The sequence below is a fragment of the Corapipo altera genome, unplaced genomic scaffold, assembly GCF_003945725.1.
Source record: "Corapipo altera isolate COAL_440 unplaced genomic scaffold, ASM394572v1 129204, whole genome shotgun sequence".
Classification (NCBI taxonomy): domain Eukaryota; kingdom Metazoa; phylum Chordata; class Aves; order Passeriformes; family Pipridae; genus Corapipo; species Corapipo altera.
The window spans coordinates 1-12,232 of record NW_020885556.1 but is presented as its reverse complement, the minus strand read 5'-3'; the positions used below and the strand labels follow the sequence as shown (position 1 = coordinate 12,232).

General features: G+C 64.0%; 1 protein-coding gene across 1 annotated transcript; it reads left to right on the top strand.

Annotated features, from left to right (window-relative positions):
• The first annotated feature begins 7,761 nt into the window (after positions 1–7,761).
• On the top strand, positions 7,762–12,152 carry LOC113940610 (tenascin-X-like). The gene is made up of 7 exons (XM_027631768.1): positions 7,762–7,948; positions 8,350–8,353; positions 8,464–8,576; positions 9,173–9,285; positions 9,780–9,933; positions 10,740–11,509; positions 11,958–12,152. The coding sequence occupies exons 1-6, from the start codon at positions 7,762–7,764 to the stop codon at positions 10,952–10,954; spliced, it is 786 nt and encodes a 261-aa protein (XP_027487569.1). The 3' UTR covers positions 10,955–11,509; positions 11,958–12,152.
• Positions 12,153–12,232: the final 80 nt, after the last annotated feature.

The window sequence follows — 12,232 nt, the reverse complement described above, 5'->3', positions numbered from 1 at the left end:
CCCGATCCCATCCCCTCTCCCGCTGTTCCCATTCCCGCTGTTCCCATTCCCGCTGTTCCCATTCCCGATCCCATCCCCTCTCCCGCCGCCAGGGGGTGTCTCTGTCTCTGGCTCCAGGGGAGCTCCTGGCCGTGCTGGCGCCCCCTGGCGGCGGGAAGAGCTCCCTGGCGGCGGCGGCGCTGGGACTGCGCCCCCTGGCGGGCGGGGCGGTGCTGCTGGACGGGACCCCCCTGAGCCCCCGCGCGGACCCCGCCCTGCGGAGACAGGTGACACCCCCGGGCCACTGTGGCCACCGCACAGCCCCACTGCCGCCCCTGAGTCACCCCGGGCCACTGTGGCCACCGCACAGCCCCACTGCCACCCCTGAGTCACCCCGGGTCCCTACTGCCAGCCCCTGTCACCAAACACCCTCTGACCCACCCTGTGCAGGTCCTGCCTTGCAGTGACAAGGTGACACCCCAGGCCACCCCTGAGTCACCCCAGATCCGCAGTGCTGTGCCCGGGTCACACCTGGGTCCCCAGCAGGTTCCCACTGCCACCCCTGGGTCACTCACATGTCCCCTGGGCCACCCCAGGTCATCAGTGGGTCACCAACGGGTCCCCGTGGCCACCCCCAGGTCTCCAATGGGTTCCCAACAAGTCCCCACTGCCACCGCAGGCTCACCAGTGACTCCCCCAGTGCCACCCCTGTGTCACCAGTGGTCCATCATGGTCACCATCATGTCACCCTGTACCCCCCATGGGTCCCCACTGCCACCCCTGGGTTGCCTGGTGTCCTCTGCTGCCACCCCTGGGTCACCACTGTGTCCCCAACAGATCCCCATGGCCACCTGCATGTCACCAGCCAGCCCCACCATGGCCCTCCCAGCGCCCCGTGTCCCCAGGTGTTCCCTCCTTGTTCCTACCACTGTGTCCCCCCTGTCCCAATGTTCTCCATGTCCCCCCATATACCATCATGTCCCCTCATGTACCTCCATGTCTTTGTGTCCCCCTATGTCCCCTGTCCCTGCAGGTGGCTGGTGTCCTGCAGTCTCCGTCCCTCCTGTCCCGCTCCCTCAGTGCCAACATCACGCTGGGTTGGGGATACGGGGAGGGGATGCAGGTGACACAGGTGACAGCGGCGGCACAACGGGTGGGGGTGCACACCTGGGCCACACGGCTGCCACATGGCTACAACACAGGTAAGAAAACATGTCCCCCTGGTGTCCCTGCCATGTCCCTGTGGTGTCCCCAGTGTGTCCCCATAATGTCCTCTCACCATCCCCAAGGTGTCCCTGTAATGTCCCCACAGCTTCCCCACCATGTCCCACTCTGTCCCCTCCCTGTTCCCTTACTGACCCCATGGTGTCCCCTCACCATCCCCAGAGTGTCCCTGTAATGTCCCCATAGTATCCCCACAGTGTCCCTATGGTGTCCCCTCTCTGCCTCCTCGCTGTCCCCTCACTGTCCCCCCTGTCTTCCCAGAACTGGGAATGCAGGGAGTGCAGCTCCCCAACACGTCCCCAGTATCTCCCCATGGTGTCCTTATGGTGTTGCCGTGGTGTCCCCACAGTTTCTTCTCTGTCCCCAGAAGTGAGGGGGGGGGGGGTGATCCCCACAGTGTATCCCCAGCATCTACCCAGCATGTCCCCATAGTGTCCCTAATGTATCCCTGTGGTGTCCCCACTGTGTCCTCATAACATCCCCTCATCATACCCACAGTGTCCACTTACCATCCCCACGGTGCCCCCATGGTGTCTCCTTGCTGTCCCCTCCCTGTCCCCTTACTGTCCCCAGAGGTGGGTGCACAGTGGGTGCAGCTCCCCAGTCTGCTCCCAGTGTGTCCCCAGTGTGTCTCTGTGGTGTTCCCACGGTGTCCCCTCTGTCCCCAGAGGTGGGCCCGCGGGGGATGCAGCTCTCAGGGGGGCAGGCGCAGGGGGTGGCGCTGGCCCGGGCCCTGCTCAGGATCCCCCTCAGGCTGCTGGTGCTGGATGAACCCACGCGGGCGCTCGACCCCATGACCCGGTGCCAGGTGGGTCACAGCGCTGGCCCTGGTCCCCGCGTCCCCTGGCCCCATGGCCCCATCCTCTGGGTCCTCTGGGTCCCTGGGTCCCCATGTCCCTTGGGTCCCCATCCCCCACGTCCCTGGGTCCCCATGTCCTCCAGGTCCCCAGTCCCCGTGTCCCCTTGGTCACTGCCCCTCATGTCCCCTGGGGTCCCCCGGGTCACCACATCCCCTGGGACCCTGCCCCCATGTCCCCTGGATCCTCATGTCGCCAAGTACCCCATGTCCCCTGGGTCCCAAATCCCGGCGTCCTATGGGTCCCCATGTCCCTTGGATGCCATGTCCCCTCATCCCCCAGGTCCCCACATCCCCCACGTCTCCTCGGTCCCTGTGTCCCTACATCCCCTGTGTCCCCACTCCCTGTGTTTCCATAACCTCGGTCCCCACGTCCCTGGGTCCCTGGTCCCCGTGTCCCCTGGATCCCCACGTACTCCCTTTTCCCTTCCATGTCTCCAGGTCTCCTGTGTCCCAATGTCCCCACATTCCCTGGGTCCCTGCACCCTGTGACCCCCATGTCCCCATGACCCCAATCCCTGTGTCCCCACTCCCTAGATCCCCACTTGTGTCCCCCCTGTCCCCCCACCCAGGGGTCCCCTGACACCGCCATGTCTCCCCCCACCCCAGGGTCCCCCCAATGCCCCTGGGCTCCCCCCCCGTCCCCCGTGTCCCCCTGTCCCCTGACCCCTCCGTGTCCCCACAGGTGGAGCAGGAGCTGCTGGGTCCTGGTGGCCTCGGGGCTGGGGAGGGGCCGGCGGTGCTGCTGGTGACAGGGCAGGTGGCCCTGGCCCGGCGGGCACCCAGGGTAGCCCTGCTGGAGGGGGGGGCGGCTGCGGGAGCTGGGCAGCCCTGAGGAGCTGGGGACACCTCCCTGGGAGACAGCAGGGGACAGCAGGGACACCTGGGAATGGGGGGGGGACACTGAGGACACTGGGGATGGGGACACTGAGGACGGTAAGGGTGGGGGACACTGAGGTGAAACAGGGACACGGATTAGGGATGGGGACACCAGGAGCTGGGCTGAGGACACTGGGGGTGGTGACACTGGGGATGGGGACATCAGGGACAAGGATGGGGACATGGGGGACAGAGAGGGAGATACTGCAGATAGGTTTGGGACACTGAGGTGGCATAGGGACAGTGGGATTAGGGATGGGGACACAGGGGACAGAGATGGGGCCACCAGGGACAGGGATGGTGACATTGAGGTGGGATGGGGACACTGGGGACACCAGGGGCTGGCTGGGGACACAGAGATGGGTTGGGGACACTGGGGACAGGGATGGGGACACTAAGAGGTGACATGAGGACACCTGGGGCTGGGATGGGAACAGTGGGAACACCGGGGACAGGGATGGGGACACTGGTGACACAGACATGGGGACCCCGGGGTGGGGCAGGGGACCGCGGGGCCAGGCCTGTGACAGTGACCAAGTGTGAAATCAATCAATAAATCACCAAATCAATAAATCGGTGGATCAATCAATAAATGCGGCTGGAGGAGGGCAGAGCCGGGATCTCCGTTCCTCCCCCCCCAACGGGGCCCCTCCCCCTCCCTCTCCCATCGCCAGCTGGGCCCCCCCGCCCTTCCCCCCCTATGAGCTCATCGTGTTGATGGAGAAAATTCCTTGGTGGGGGCGGGGGGTCACGGGGTGGGGGGGAAGGGGGGACACGGGGGGGGACACAGGGGGGTCACGGGGGGGAAAGAGGAGACACGGGCGGGACGCAGGGAGAGGAAAACGGGGCGGACACGGGGAGGACACGGGGGGAAACGGGAGGGACACGGGGGGAGGGAAGGGGGGAGACACAGGGAGACACGGGAAGGACATAGGAGGGGACGTGGGGGAGGACACGGGGGGGCCGCGAGGGGCTCCCCCAACGCTGCCCTGCCCCCTCCTCCCCCCGGCTTTCGGGGGGTCCCAGGGGCCCCCCCGCACCCTCCCCGCTGTTGTTGTTGCTGCCGGGGCAGTGAGTCACGGCCACGCCCGGACTGGGGGCACTGGGAGCACTGGGAGGGGCCGTGCCGGGGCACTGGGAGCACTGGGGAAACCTGTGCTGTGTTACTGGGAGCACTGGGATGGGCCATACTGGTGTTACTGGGAGGACTGGCATGGGCTATGCCACGTTACTGGTGTCACTGGGAGCACTGGGATGACTGGGAGCGCTGGAAGCCGTAGGGCAGGTGGCACTGGGGTTATTGGGAGCACTTGGCCAGGCTGTATGGGGGTTAGTGCTGTTTCTGGGAGCATTGGGACAGACTATACTGGGGTTACTGGGAGCACTGGGATGGGCTGTCCCATGTCACTGGTGTTACTGGGGGCCATGGGTCAGGCTGTGCCGCATTATTGGTGTTACTGGGAGTACTGGGACAGACTATACTGGCGTCACTGGGAGCACTGGGGTGGGCTGTGCTACGTTACCCGAGTTACTGGGAGCACTGAGACAAACTTTACTGGCATTACTGGGAGGACTAGGCCTGGCCATACTGGGATTACTGGTGTTTCTGAGAGCATTGGGACAGACTATACTGGGGTTGCTGGGAGCACTGAGATGGCTGTCCAGTGTTACTGGTGTCACTGAGGTTACCGGTGTCACTGGGATGGGCCATACTGGTGTTACTGGGAGGGCTGGGATGGGCTGTGCCACATTGTTTGTGTCACTGGAGCACTGGGACAGACTATACTGGGTTGACTGGGAGCATTGGGAGCTGTGGGGCAGGTGGCACTGGGGTTACTGGTGTTACTGGGAGCACTGGGACAGCCCATACTGGGGTTACTCATGTTTCTAGGACCACTGGGACAGACTATACTGGGGTTACTGGGAGCACGGGGATGGGCTGTGCCGCATCACTGGTGTCAGTGGAATGGGCCATACTGGTGTTACTGGGGGACATGGGTCAGCCTGTGCCAAGTTACTGGGAGCACTGGGGGCTGTGAGGCAGGTGTCACTGGCGTTACTGCTGCTGTTGGGAGCACTGGGATTGACTGGGCTTTGTTATTGGTGTTATTGGGAGAACTGGGATGGGCTGTCCTGCAATACTGGGAGCACTGGGTTGGGCTGTGCTGTGTTATTGGTGTCACTGGTATTACTGGGAGCACTGGGACTGACTATACTGGGGTTCCTGGGAGCTGTGGGTCAGCCTGAGACACGTTACTGGGGTTACTGGGAGCACTGGGAGGACAAGCCCCCATCAGCAACTGTTTGGTTTCCATGGAGAAGTCCCAAACACGGGCGGGGGAGGCTCCCCTGGGAGGGGCGGGGCAGGTGTGGCCGCGGCCCCGCCCCCGGCCCCGCCCCCCCCCGACCCCGCCCGGTCCAGAGCGAGAACCCAGCGGGACCAGCCGGAGGTACTGGGGACACTGGAAAAGACCTGGGGGACTGGGAGAGACTGGGGGGATCTGGAAGGGACTGCGAGGGACTTGGAGGGACGAGGGGCAACTGGGGGAACTCAGGGAGACTGGGGGGATTAGGGGCAGTGAGGGGCACTGGAGGCACTGGGGAGGGACTGACAGCGACTGGGGGGGACCGGGAGGGAAAGAGAGAGACTGGGGGAACTGAGAGCGACTGGGGGGCACTGGGGGAACTGGCAGGGACTGGAGAGAACTGGGAGGAATGGGGAGAAACTGGAGGTACTGGGGAAACTGAGGGGACATAGGGTGTCGCTGGCAGGGACTGGGAGCGACTGGAGGCACTGGGAAACACTGGCAGGGGCTAGGGGAACTGGGGGGCACTGGGGGGCCCTGAGGAGGAATGGGGATCTGGGGGCACTGGGGGGAGATTGGGAGGACTGGGAGAACTGGGAGGGACTGGGTGGCATTGATGGGCACTGGGGAAGACTGGGGTGGCATGGAGGGGACTGGGGGAACTGGGGGGGACTGGGGGACTGGGGTCTCTGGGAGCTTTGGGGGGCACTGAGGGACAGTGGGAGTTACTGGAGGGGATTGGGGTGCACTGGGAAGGACTGGGGGGCTGGTGGACACAGTGGGGGATTGTGGAGGACTGCAGGGACTGGGGGCACTGGGGGGGGGGAAGGGGGGGCACTGGTGGAGACTGGGGGGCACTGGTGGACACAGCGGAGGATTGTGGAGGACTGGGGGAATTGTGAGGGGACTGGGGGTAGTGGCAGTGAATGGGGTGACTGGTCTTGCTGGGGCAACTGGTATTACTGGAAACAGTTACTGATGTTACTGGGATGTATAACTGGTGTTATTGGGAGAGGCTGCCGGTGTTACTGGTGTTACTGGGATGTGTTATTGGGACTGCTACTGATGCTCAGAAGCACAGGTGTTACTGGGGTTACTGGGATGTATTACTGGTCTTACTGGAGGTGTTACTGGAGTTACTGGGAGGTGTTACTGTTATTACTGGAATGTGTAACAGATTGCTGTGGTTACTGGGGTGTTACTGGGATTACTGGGATTACTAGTTACTTGAGCTACTGCTGTTACTGGTGTCACTGGTGTGACTGGGATGACTGCTGGCAGTGGCTGGAGGTGCTGTTGTGACTGGGGGTTACTGGTGTTACTGTTGTCACTGGTGTGACTGAGCTTGCTGGGGGGTTACTGGGTGTTACTAGGAGGTCACTAAGGGGTCACTGGGGTTTACTTGGTGTTATTGGGGGTCACTGGGCGGGTTACTGGCAGTAACTGGGGTTACTGGGAGGTGCTGTGGGTTGAGGTGTCTGTTTGTTTCTGTGTCCCTGTGGGTGTCCCTGGATGTCCCTAGGTGGATGTCCCCCCACAGGTGTCCCTGTGTCCCCTTCGGTGTCCCTAGGGGTGTCCCCCCCACGATGTCCGTGTCCCCTTGTGATGGTCCCCCAGGTGTCCCTGTGTCCCCTGAGTGTCCCCTTCTGGTGTCCATGTGTCCCTGTGAATGTCCCCGGGGGGGTCCCTGTATCCCTTGGGTGTCCCCACAGCTGTCCCTGTATCCCTTACTGATGTCTAGGTGTCCCCAGGAGTGTCCCCTGCATCCCCCCGCCATGTCCCTGTGTGCCCTGGGTGTTTCCCGTGTCACCCCACGATATCCATGGCCCCCCACTGTGGGTGTCCCTGGGTGTCCTCTGGGTGCCCTTGTGGCTGTCCCATGGATGTCCCTGTCCCCACTATGTGTCCCCCTGTTTCCCCCCAGTGCCCTCACACTTGCCCCCATTCCTCTGTGGTGTCCCAGTGGGTGTTCCCCAGGTGTCCTCCAGTGTCCCCGCGCCCCATGTCCCCCTGTCATGTCCCCCCATGGGTGTCCCCTGGGTATCCCTGTGGCGTCCCTTTGTCCCCTGTGGGTCCTCCCAGGTGTCCCCTTATGTCCCTAGGTTTCACCCCAGTGTCCTCATATCCCCTTGTTTCCCCACAGTGTCCCCACCACCCGTGTCCCCTGTGTCCCTCTGGGTGTCCCTCTAGTGTCCCCATGTCCCCCCATGAGTGTCCCTGTGTCCCCATGGATGCCCCTGTCCCCCCCGGGTGTACCCCCACGTCCCCACTTCTCCCTGAGTGTCCCCAATGTCCCCAGTGTGTCCCCATCTCCCCCGTGGGTACCCCCTGGTTCTCCCAGTTGTCCTCCTCGGTGTTTCCCGCCCCGTGTCCCCCCATGTCCACAAGTCCCCGTTATGTTCCCCTATGTCCCCCTGTGTCCCCCCAGGACGATGCCGGTGACCCTGGAGCTGCGGCTGCTGCTTCTGGCGTTGGCGCTGCGGGGGGGGGGCGGGCACCCCCCCGGTGTCCCCTCCGATGTTCCCCCCGGTGGCCCCTCCGATGTCCCCCCCGGTGGCCCCTCCGATGTCCCCTCCCGAGGCCCCCCCCGAGTCGTGCGCGGCGGCGCTGGCGGCTGTGCTGGCGCGGCTGCGGGAGCTCGAGGGACACGTGCGGGCACTGAGGGGACACTGTGGGGACACGGGGGGGCCCCAGGCCGGGACAGGTAACAGGGTACATGGGGGGCCATCGAGAGTCATTTGGGACTTTGGGGATCACTGGGAGGTCACTGAAGGATCATTGGAGGGACATGAGGGAACACTGGGGTCACTGGGGAGTCCCGGGGGGGGGTCATTTGGGGGTCACAGGGGGTCATTGGGGAAGTCGGGGGAGGGTCACGCTGGGTCTTTGGGGGGTCACAGGGGATTCATTGGGGGGCCCCAGGGGGGTCTTTAGAGAGTCACAGGGATCATTGAGGGGGTCACAGGGGGTCACGGGGGTGTCACGGGAGGTCATTGGGGGACTCCCTGGGGGGTCCTGGGAATCATGAGGGTTCATTGAAGGAATCAAGGGGGGGTCGCTGGGGAGTCGTGGGGTCATGACCTTGTGTCCCCCCGTGTTCCCTAGGCCGGTCGGTTCAGCTCTGTGCCCCCCCCCGCCGGGGGAAGCTGCGCCTGCCCCGCCCCCACGGCCGAGGCCCCGCCCCCTGCCCCGCCCCCCCCCGTGCCCGCGGGGCTGCAGTGACCAGGGACGGTGTGAGCGGGGCCGGTGCCGCTGCTTCCCGGGCTTCAGCGGCCCCGACTGCGGCACCCCCGCCTGTGCCCCCGGCTGGGGGGGCGTCCACTGCGACATCGGTGCGTCCCCAGAGCCTCCCCCGTGCTCCCAGAGCCCCCCCAGTGCTCCCAGAGCTGCCCCCCATTGCTCCCAGTGCTCCCAAAGCCACCCTCCCAGTGCTCTCAGAACCCCCCCACTGCTCCTAGAGCCCCCTCCCAGTGCTCCCAGTGCTCTCCCAGTGCTCCCAGTGGCCCCTAGTGCCCCCTCGGTGCTCCCAGAGCCCCCCAGTGCTCCCCAGTGACCTGACTCCAACATCCCCGGCTGTTCCTCCGGCTTGAGGGACAGTGCACCCCAGTGCAACATCAGTGGGTCCCAATGCCCCCCCAGAGCTCCCCAGTGCCCCCCCATGTCATCCCAGTGCCCCCATCCCAGTATCCGCAGTGCTCCCTCACTTCTTTTCCTGTCCGTGTGGGGGTTCTTGTGCCACCTCAGTGTGTCCCCAAGGGTGCCCCCGTGCCCCTCCCAGGGCCCTCCAGTGCCCCATCCCTGGTGTCCCCATCCCCTGGTGTCCCTATGGTATCCCCAGGGTGTCCCAGGGTACCCCCAGGGCAACCCATTCCCTGTCCCTGTGATGTCCCCCTGGTGTCCTCATGGTGTCCCCGTGCTGTCCCTGCAGAGGTGCCTGCAGTGACACCACGGTTGGCCACCCGCACCTCGACATCCCTGCGTGTCACCTGGCCCCGGCCCTCCCCACCTCCCGACGGCTACCGGGTGACACTTGTTCCCCTGGTGAGTGGGGACACGGGGGGACACGGCAGGGGACGTGAGGTGGACATGGGGGCCGGGGATGTGGGGAAGGGGGACAAGGACATTGGAAGGGTGAGACCCCCACACCACTTGTGTGACTGCAGTAGGCTGGCCCAAATGTGTCCCCTACATGTCCCCTACATGTACCCATGGTGTCCCCCATGCTGTTCTCTGCATGTCCTCAACATATCCCAAATGAGTCCCTCCGGTGTGTCCCCTCCTGGTGTCCCCAGTGTGTTCCAAACATGTGCCCAAGACATCCCTCTAACGTGTCTCCAACACGAACTCAGTGTGTCCCCAGTGTGTCCCCAACACCTCCCCAATGTGTCCCCATGTCCACAAAGTGTCCCTGCAATGTGCCCCCTCCGTGGTGTCCCCTGCATGTCCCACACGTGTCCCCAGTGTGACCCCTAGTGCGTCCCCAGTATCCCCCCCAAGGTGTCTGCCTTGTCCCCTAACACTGTCCCCATCCCCAGGATGACCCCATGGCCATGACAACACATGAGCTACCCGGCTCTGCTGTGGCCTTCTCGGTGACAGGGCTGTCCCCAGGCCGCCCCTTCGAGCTGCTGGTCCAGGCCCGGCGGGGGCCTCACCTGGGAGCAGCAGGAGTGCTGCGCCTGCGCACAGGTGGGGACAGGGGGGTGGGGACGGGGGTGGCATGGGGACAGGGATGGGGAGGGCCTGGGGTCCTGCGCCTGCACACGAGTGGAGACATCTGGGACAACTGGGACACTGCAGGGACAAGGGTGGGGGGGACAGAGATGGGGTTGGGGACACTGGGGACAGGGATGGGAGTGGGGATGGAGGGACAGAGGTGGAGACAGAGGGTGGTATGGGGACAAGGATGGGGACGGGGTGGGGACAGGGATGGCACGGTGTCACAGTCAAGGGGACAGGGATGGGACAGGGGTGGGGATGGGACAACAGTGAGGACAGTGTGGCATGGGACAGGGATGGGATGGCACAAGAATGGGGCTGGGGATGGGAATGGCATGGCCATGGGGATGGGGACAGGGATAGGGACAGGGATGGCAGGGGGACAAGGAAGGTGGTGGCATGAGTATGGAGACAGTGATGACAGGGACATGGGGACAGGGGTGGCACAGTGATGGGGACAGGGATGGGAATGGCACAGGAACAGGGATGACACAGGGTTGGGGAAAATAGTGGCATAGGGATGGCACAGGAAGGGGGACAGTGATGGAATAATCGTGGGTTTGGGGACAGTGTGGGGACAGCATGAACATGGGGACAGGGATGGGGACAGGGTTAGGGACACCCATAGGGAGACCATGGAGATGGGGACATGGAGGGGGATGGCCCAGGGATGGGGTCAGCATTGGGAATGGGGACTTGGACAGAGCTGGGGCAGGGGTGTCCCCAGTGGAGACTCTTGGGACACGTCAGTGACCCCAGTCCCCTTTGCTCCACAGCACTTGTCCTGGCTGTGCCCCCCCCCACGAGGGGTCCCCAGGGTCCCCTCAGGGTTCTCTGGGGTCTCCAGCAGTGGCACCATCAGCCCAAGGGTCCCCAGGGTCACTGGGGTCCCCAGGGTCACCAGCATCGCCTGCATCACCAGATGTGTCCTTGGGTTCACATGGGTCTTTGGGGTCACCAGCATCCCCCCGGGCTCCGGCGTCCCCTGTAGGTCGAGGGTCCCCAGGATCCCCGGCGCCCCCAAGGTCACCAGTGTCACCAGAATCACCAGTGTCACCAGAATTGCCAGAATCTCCAGGGTCACTAGTGTCTCCAGAATTCCCAAGGTCCCCAGTGTCACCAGATTTCCCAGTGTGGCCAGCATCCCCAGAACCCCCGAGCTTCCCAGAGTCACCAGTGACCCCAGTGTCCCCAAGGTCACCTCCAACCCCACAGTCCCTGGGGTCTCCAGTGCCCCCAAAGTCCCCATTATCTTCAGAGTTCCCAGAATCCCCGTGGTCCCAGCTGTCCCCATGGTCCCCGCTGTCCCTGGGTATCCCCTCCCTGCAGGAACTGGTGGCTCGGCTGTCCCCGTACAGTGGGTCCCTGCTCCAGCGCCTTGAAAGCCACCTTCGGGCCACCAACTTCCCACTCCGGGGCAACCAGACAGTGCCGGCAGTGGCCCGCGCCATCCTGGAATATGTCCTGCGCCGGCACGTGGCCCTGGGGAAGGGACAGGAACCCCCCTCCAAACCCCGAGGGGATGGAACACTCCTGGGGACCACAGGTGGGTGACACGCTGGGAACAGGATGGGGGAACATTGGGAAGGAATGTCCTGGGGAAGGGGATGGAATGTCCTGGTGAAGGTGATGGGGGAAAGGGACACCTCAGGGGTGGGGGGGACAGGGATGGGACAGGGGCAGAACAGCGGGGATGGGGAGAAAGGGACATCCCAGTGAGCAGTCAGGGGATGGCGGGAGAGATGTCCAGGGGAGGGGAAGGGGGGGAAAGGAGGGGAATGGGAGAAGGGAAGTCCCAGGGAGGAGGGCAGTTGAGGGATGAAGGGCATGAGGGAAGGGGACATCACAGGGGAGTGGCACAGTGGGGATGGGGGGATCGGGGAGGAAGGGACATCTGAAAAGAGAATGGGGGGGATGGGGGAGGAACATCCTGGGGAGGGAGATGAAGGAGATGGGGCAGAAGAGAAGTCATGTAACGCCTGTTCTGGGGGCAGGGGAGGGTGGGAATCAGGAGCTGGTGCTGCAGTGGGGGGACACGGATGGGATAGAGCTGATGGAGCCATGGAGGGACGTGGAGAAAACAGGTACCGACGGAGGGTGGGAGATGGGATAGAGGCATGGGTGGATGTTGGCTGAAGGATGGATGGATAGAAGGATGGAGAGTTGGATGATGGATGGAGACATGAAAGGAAGAGGGGGTGGATGGAGAGAGGGAAGGATAAGGGGGGGAAAGGTGTGGGAGGGCTGGAGAGATGGATGATGGATGGAC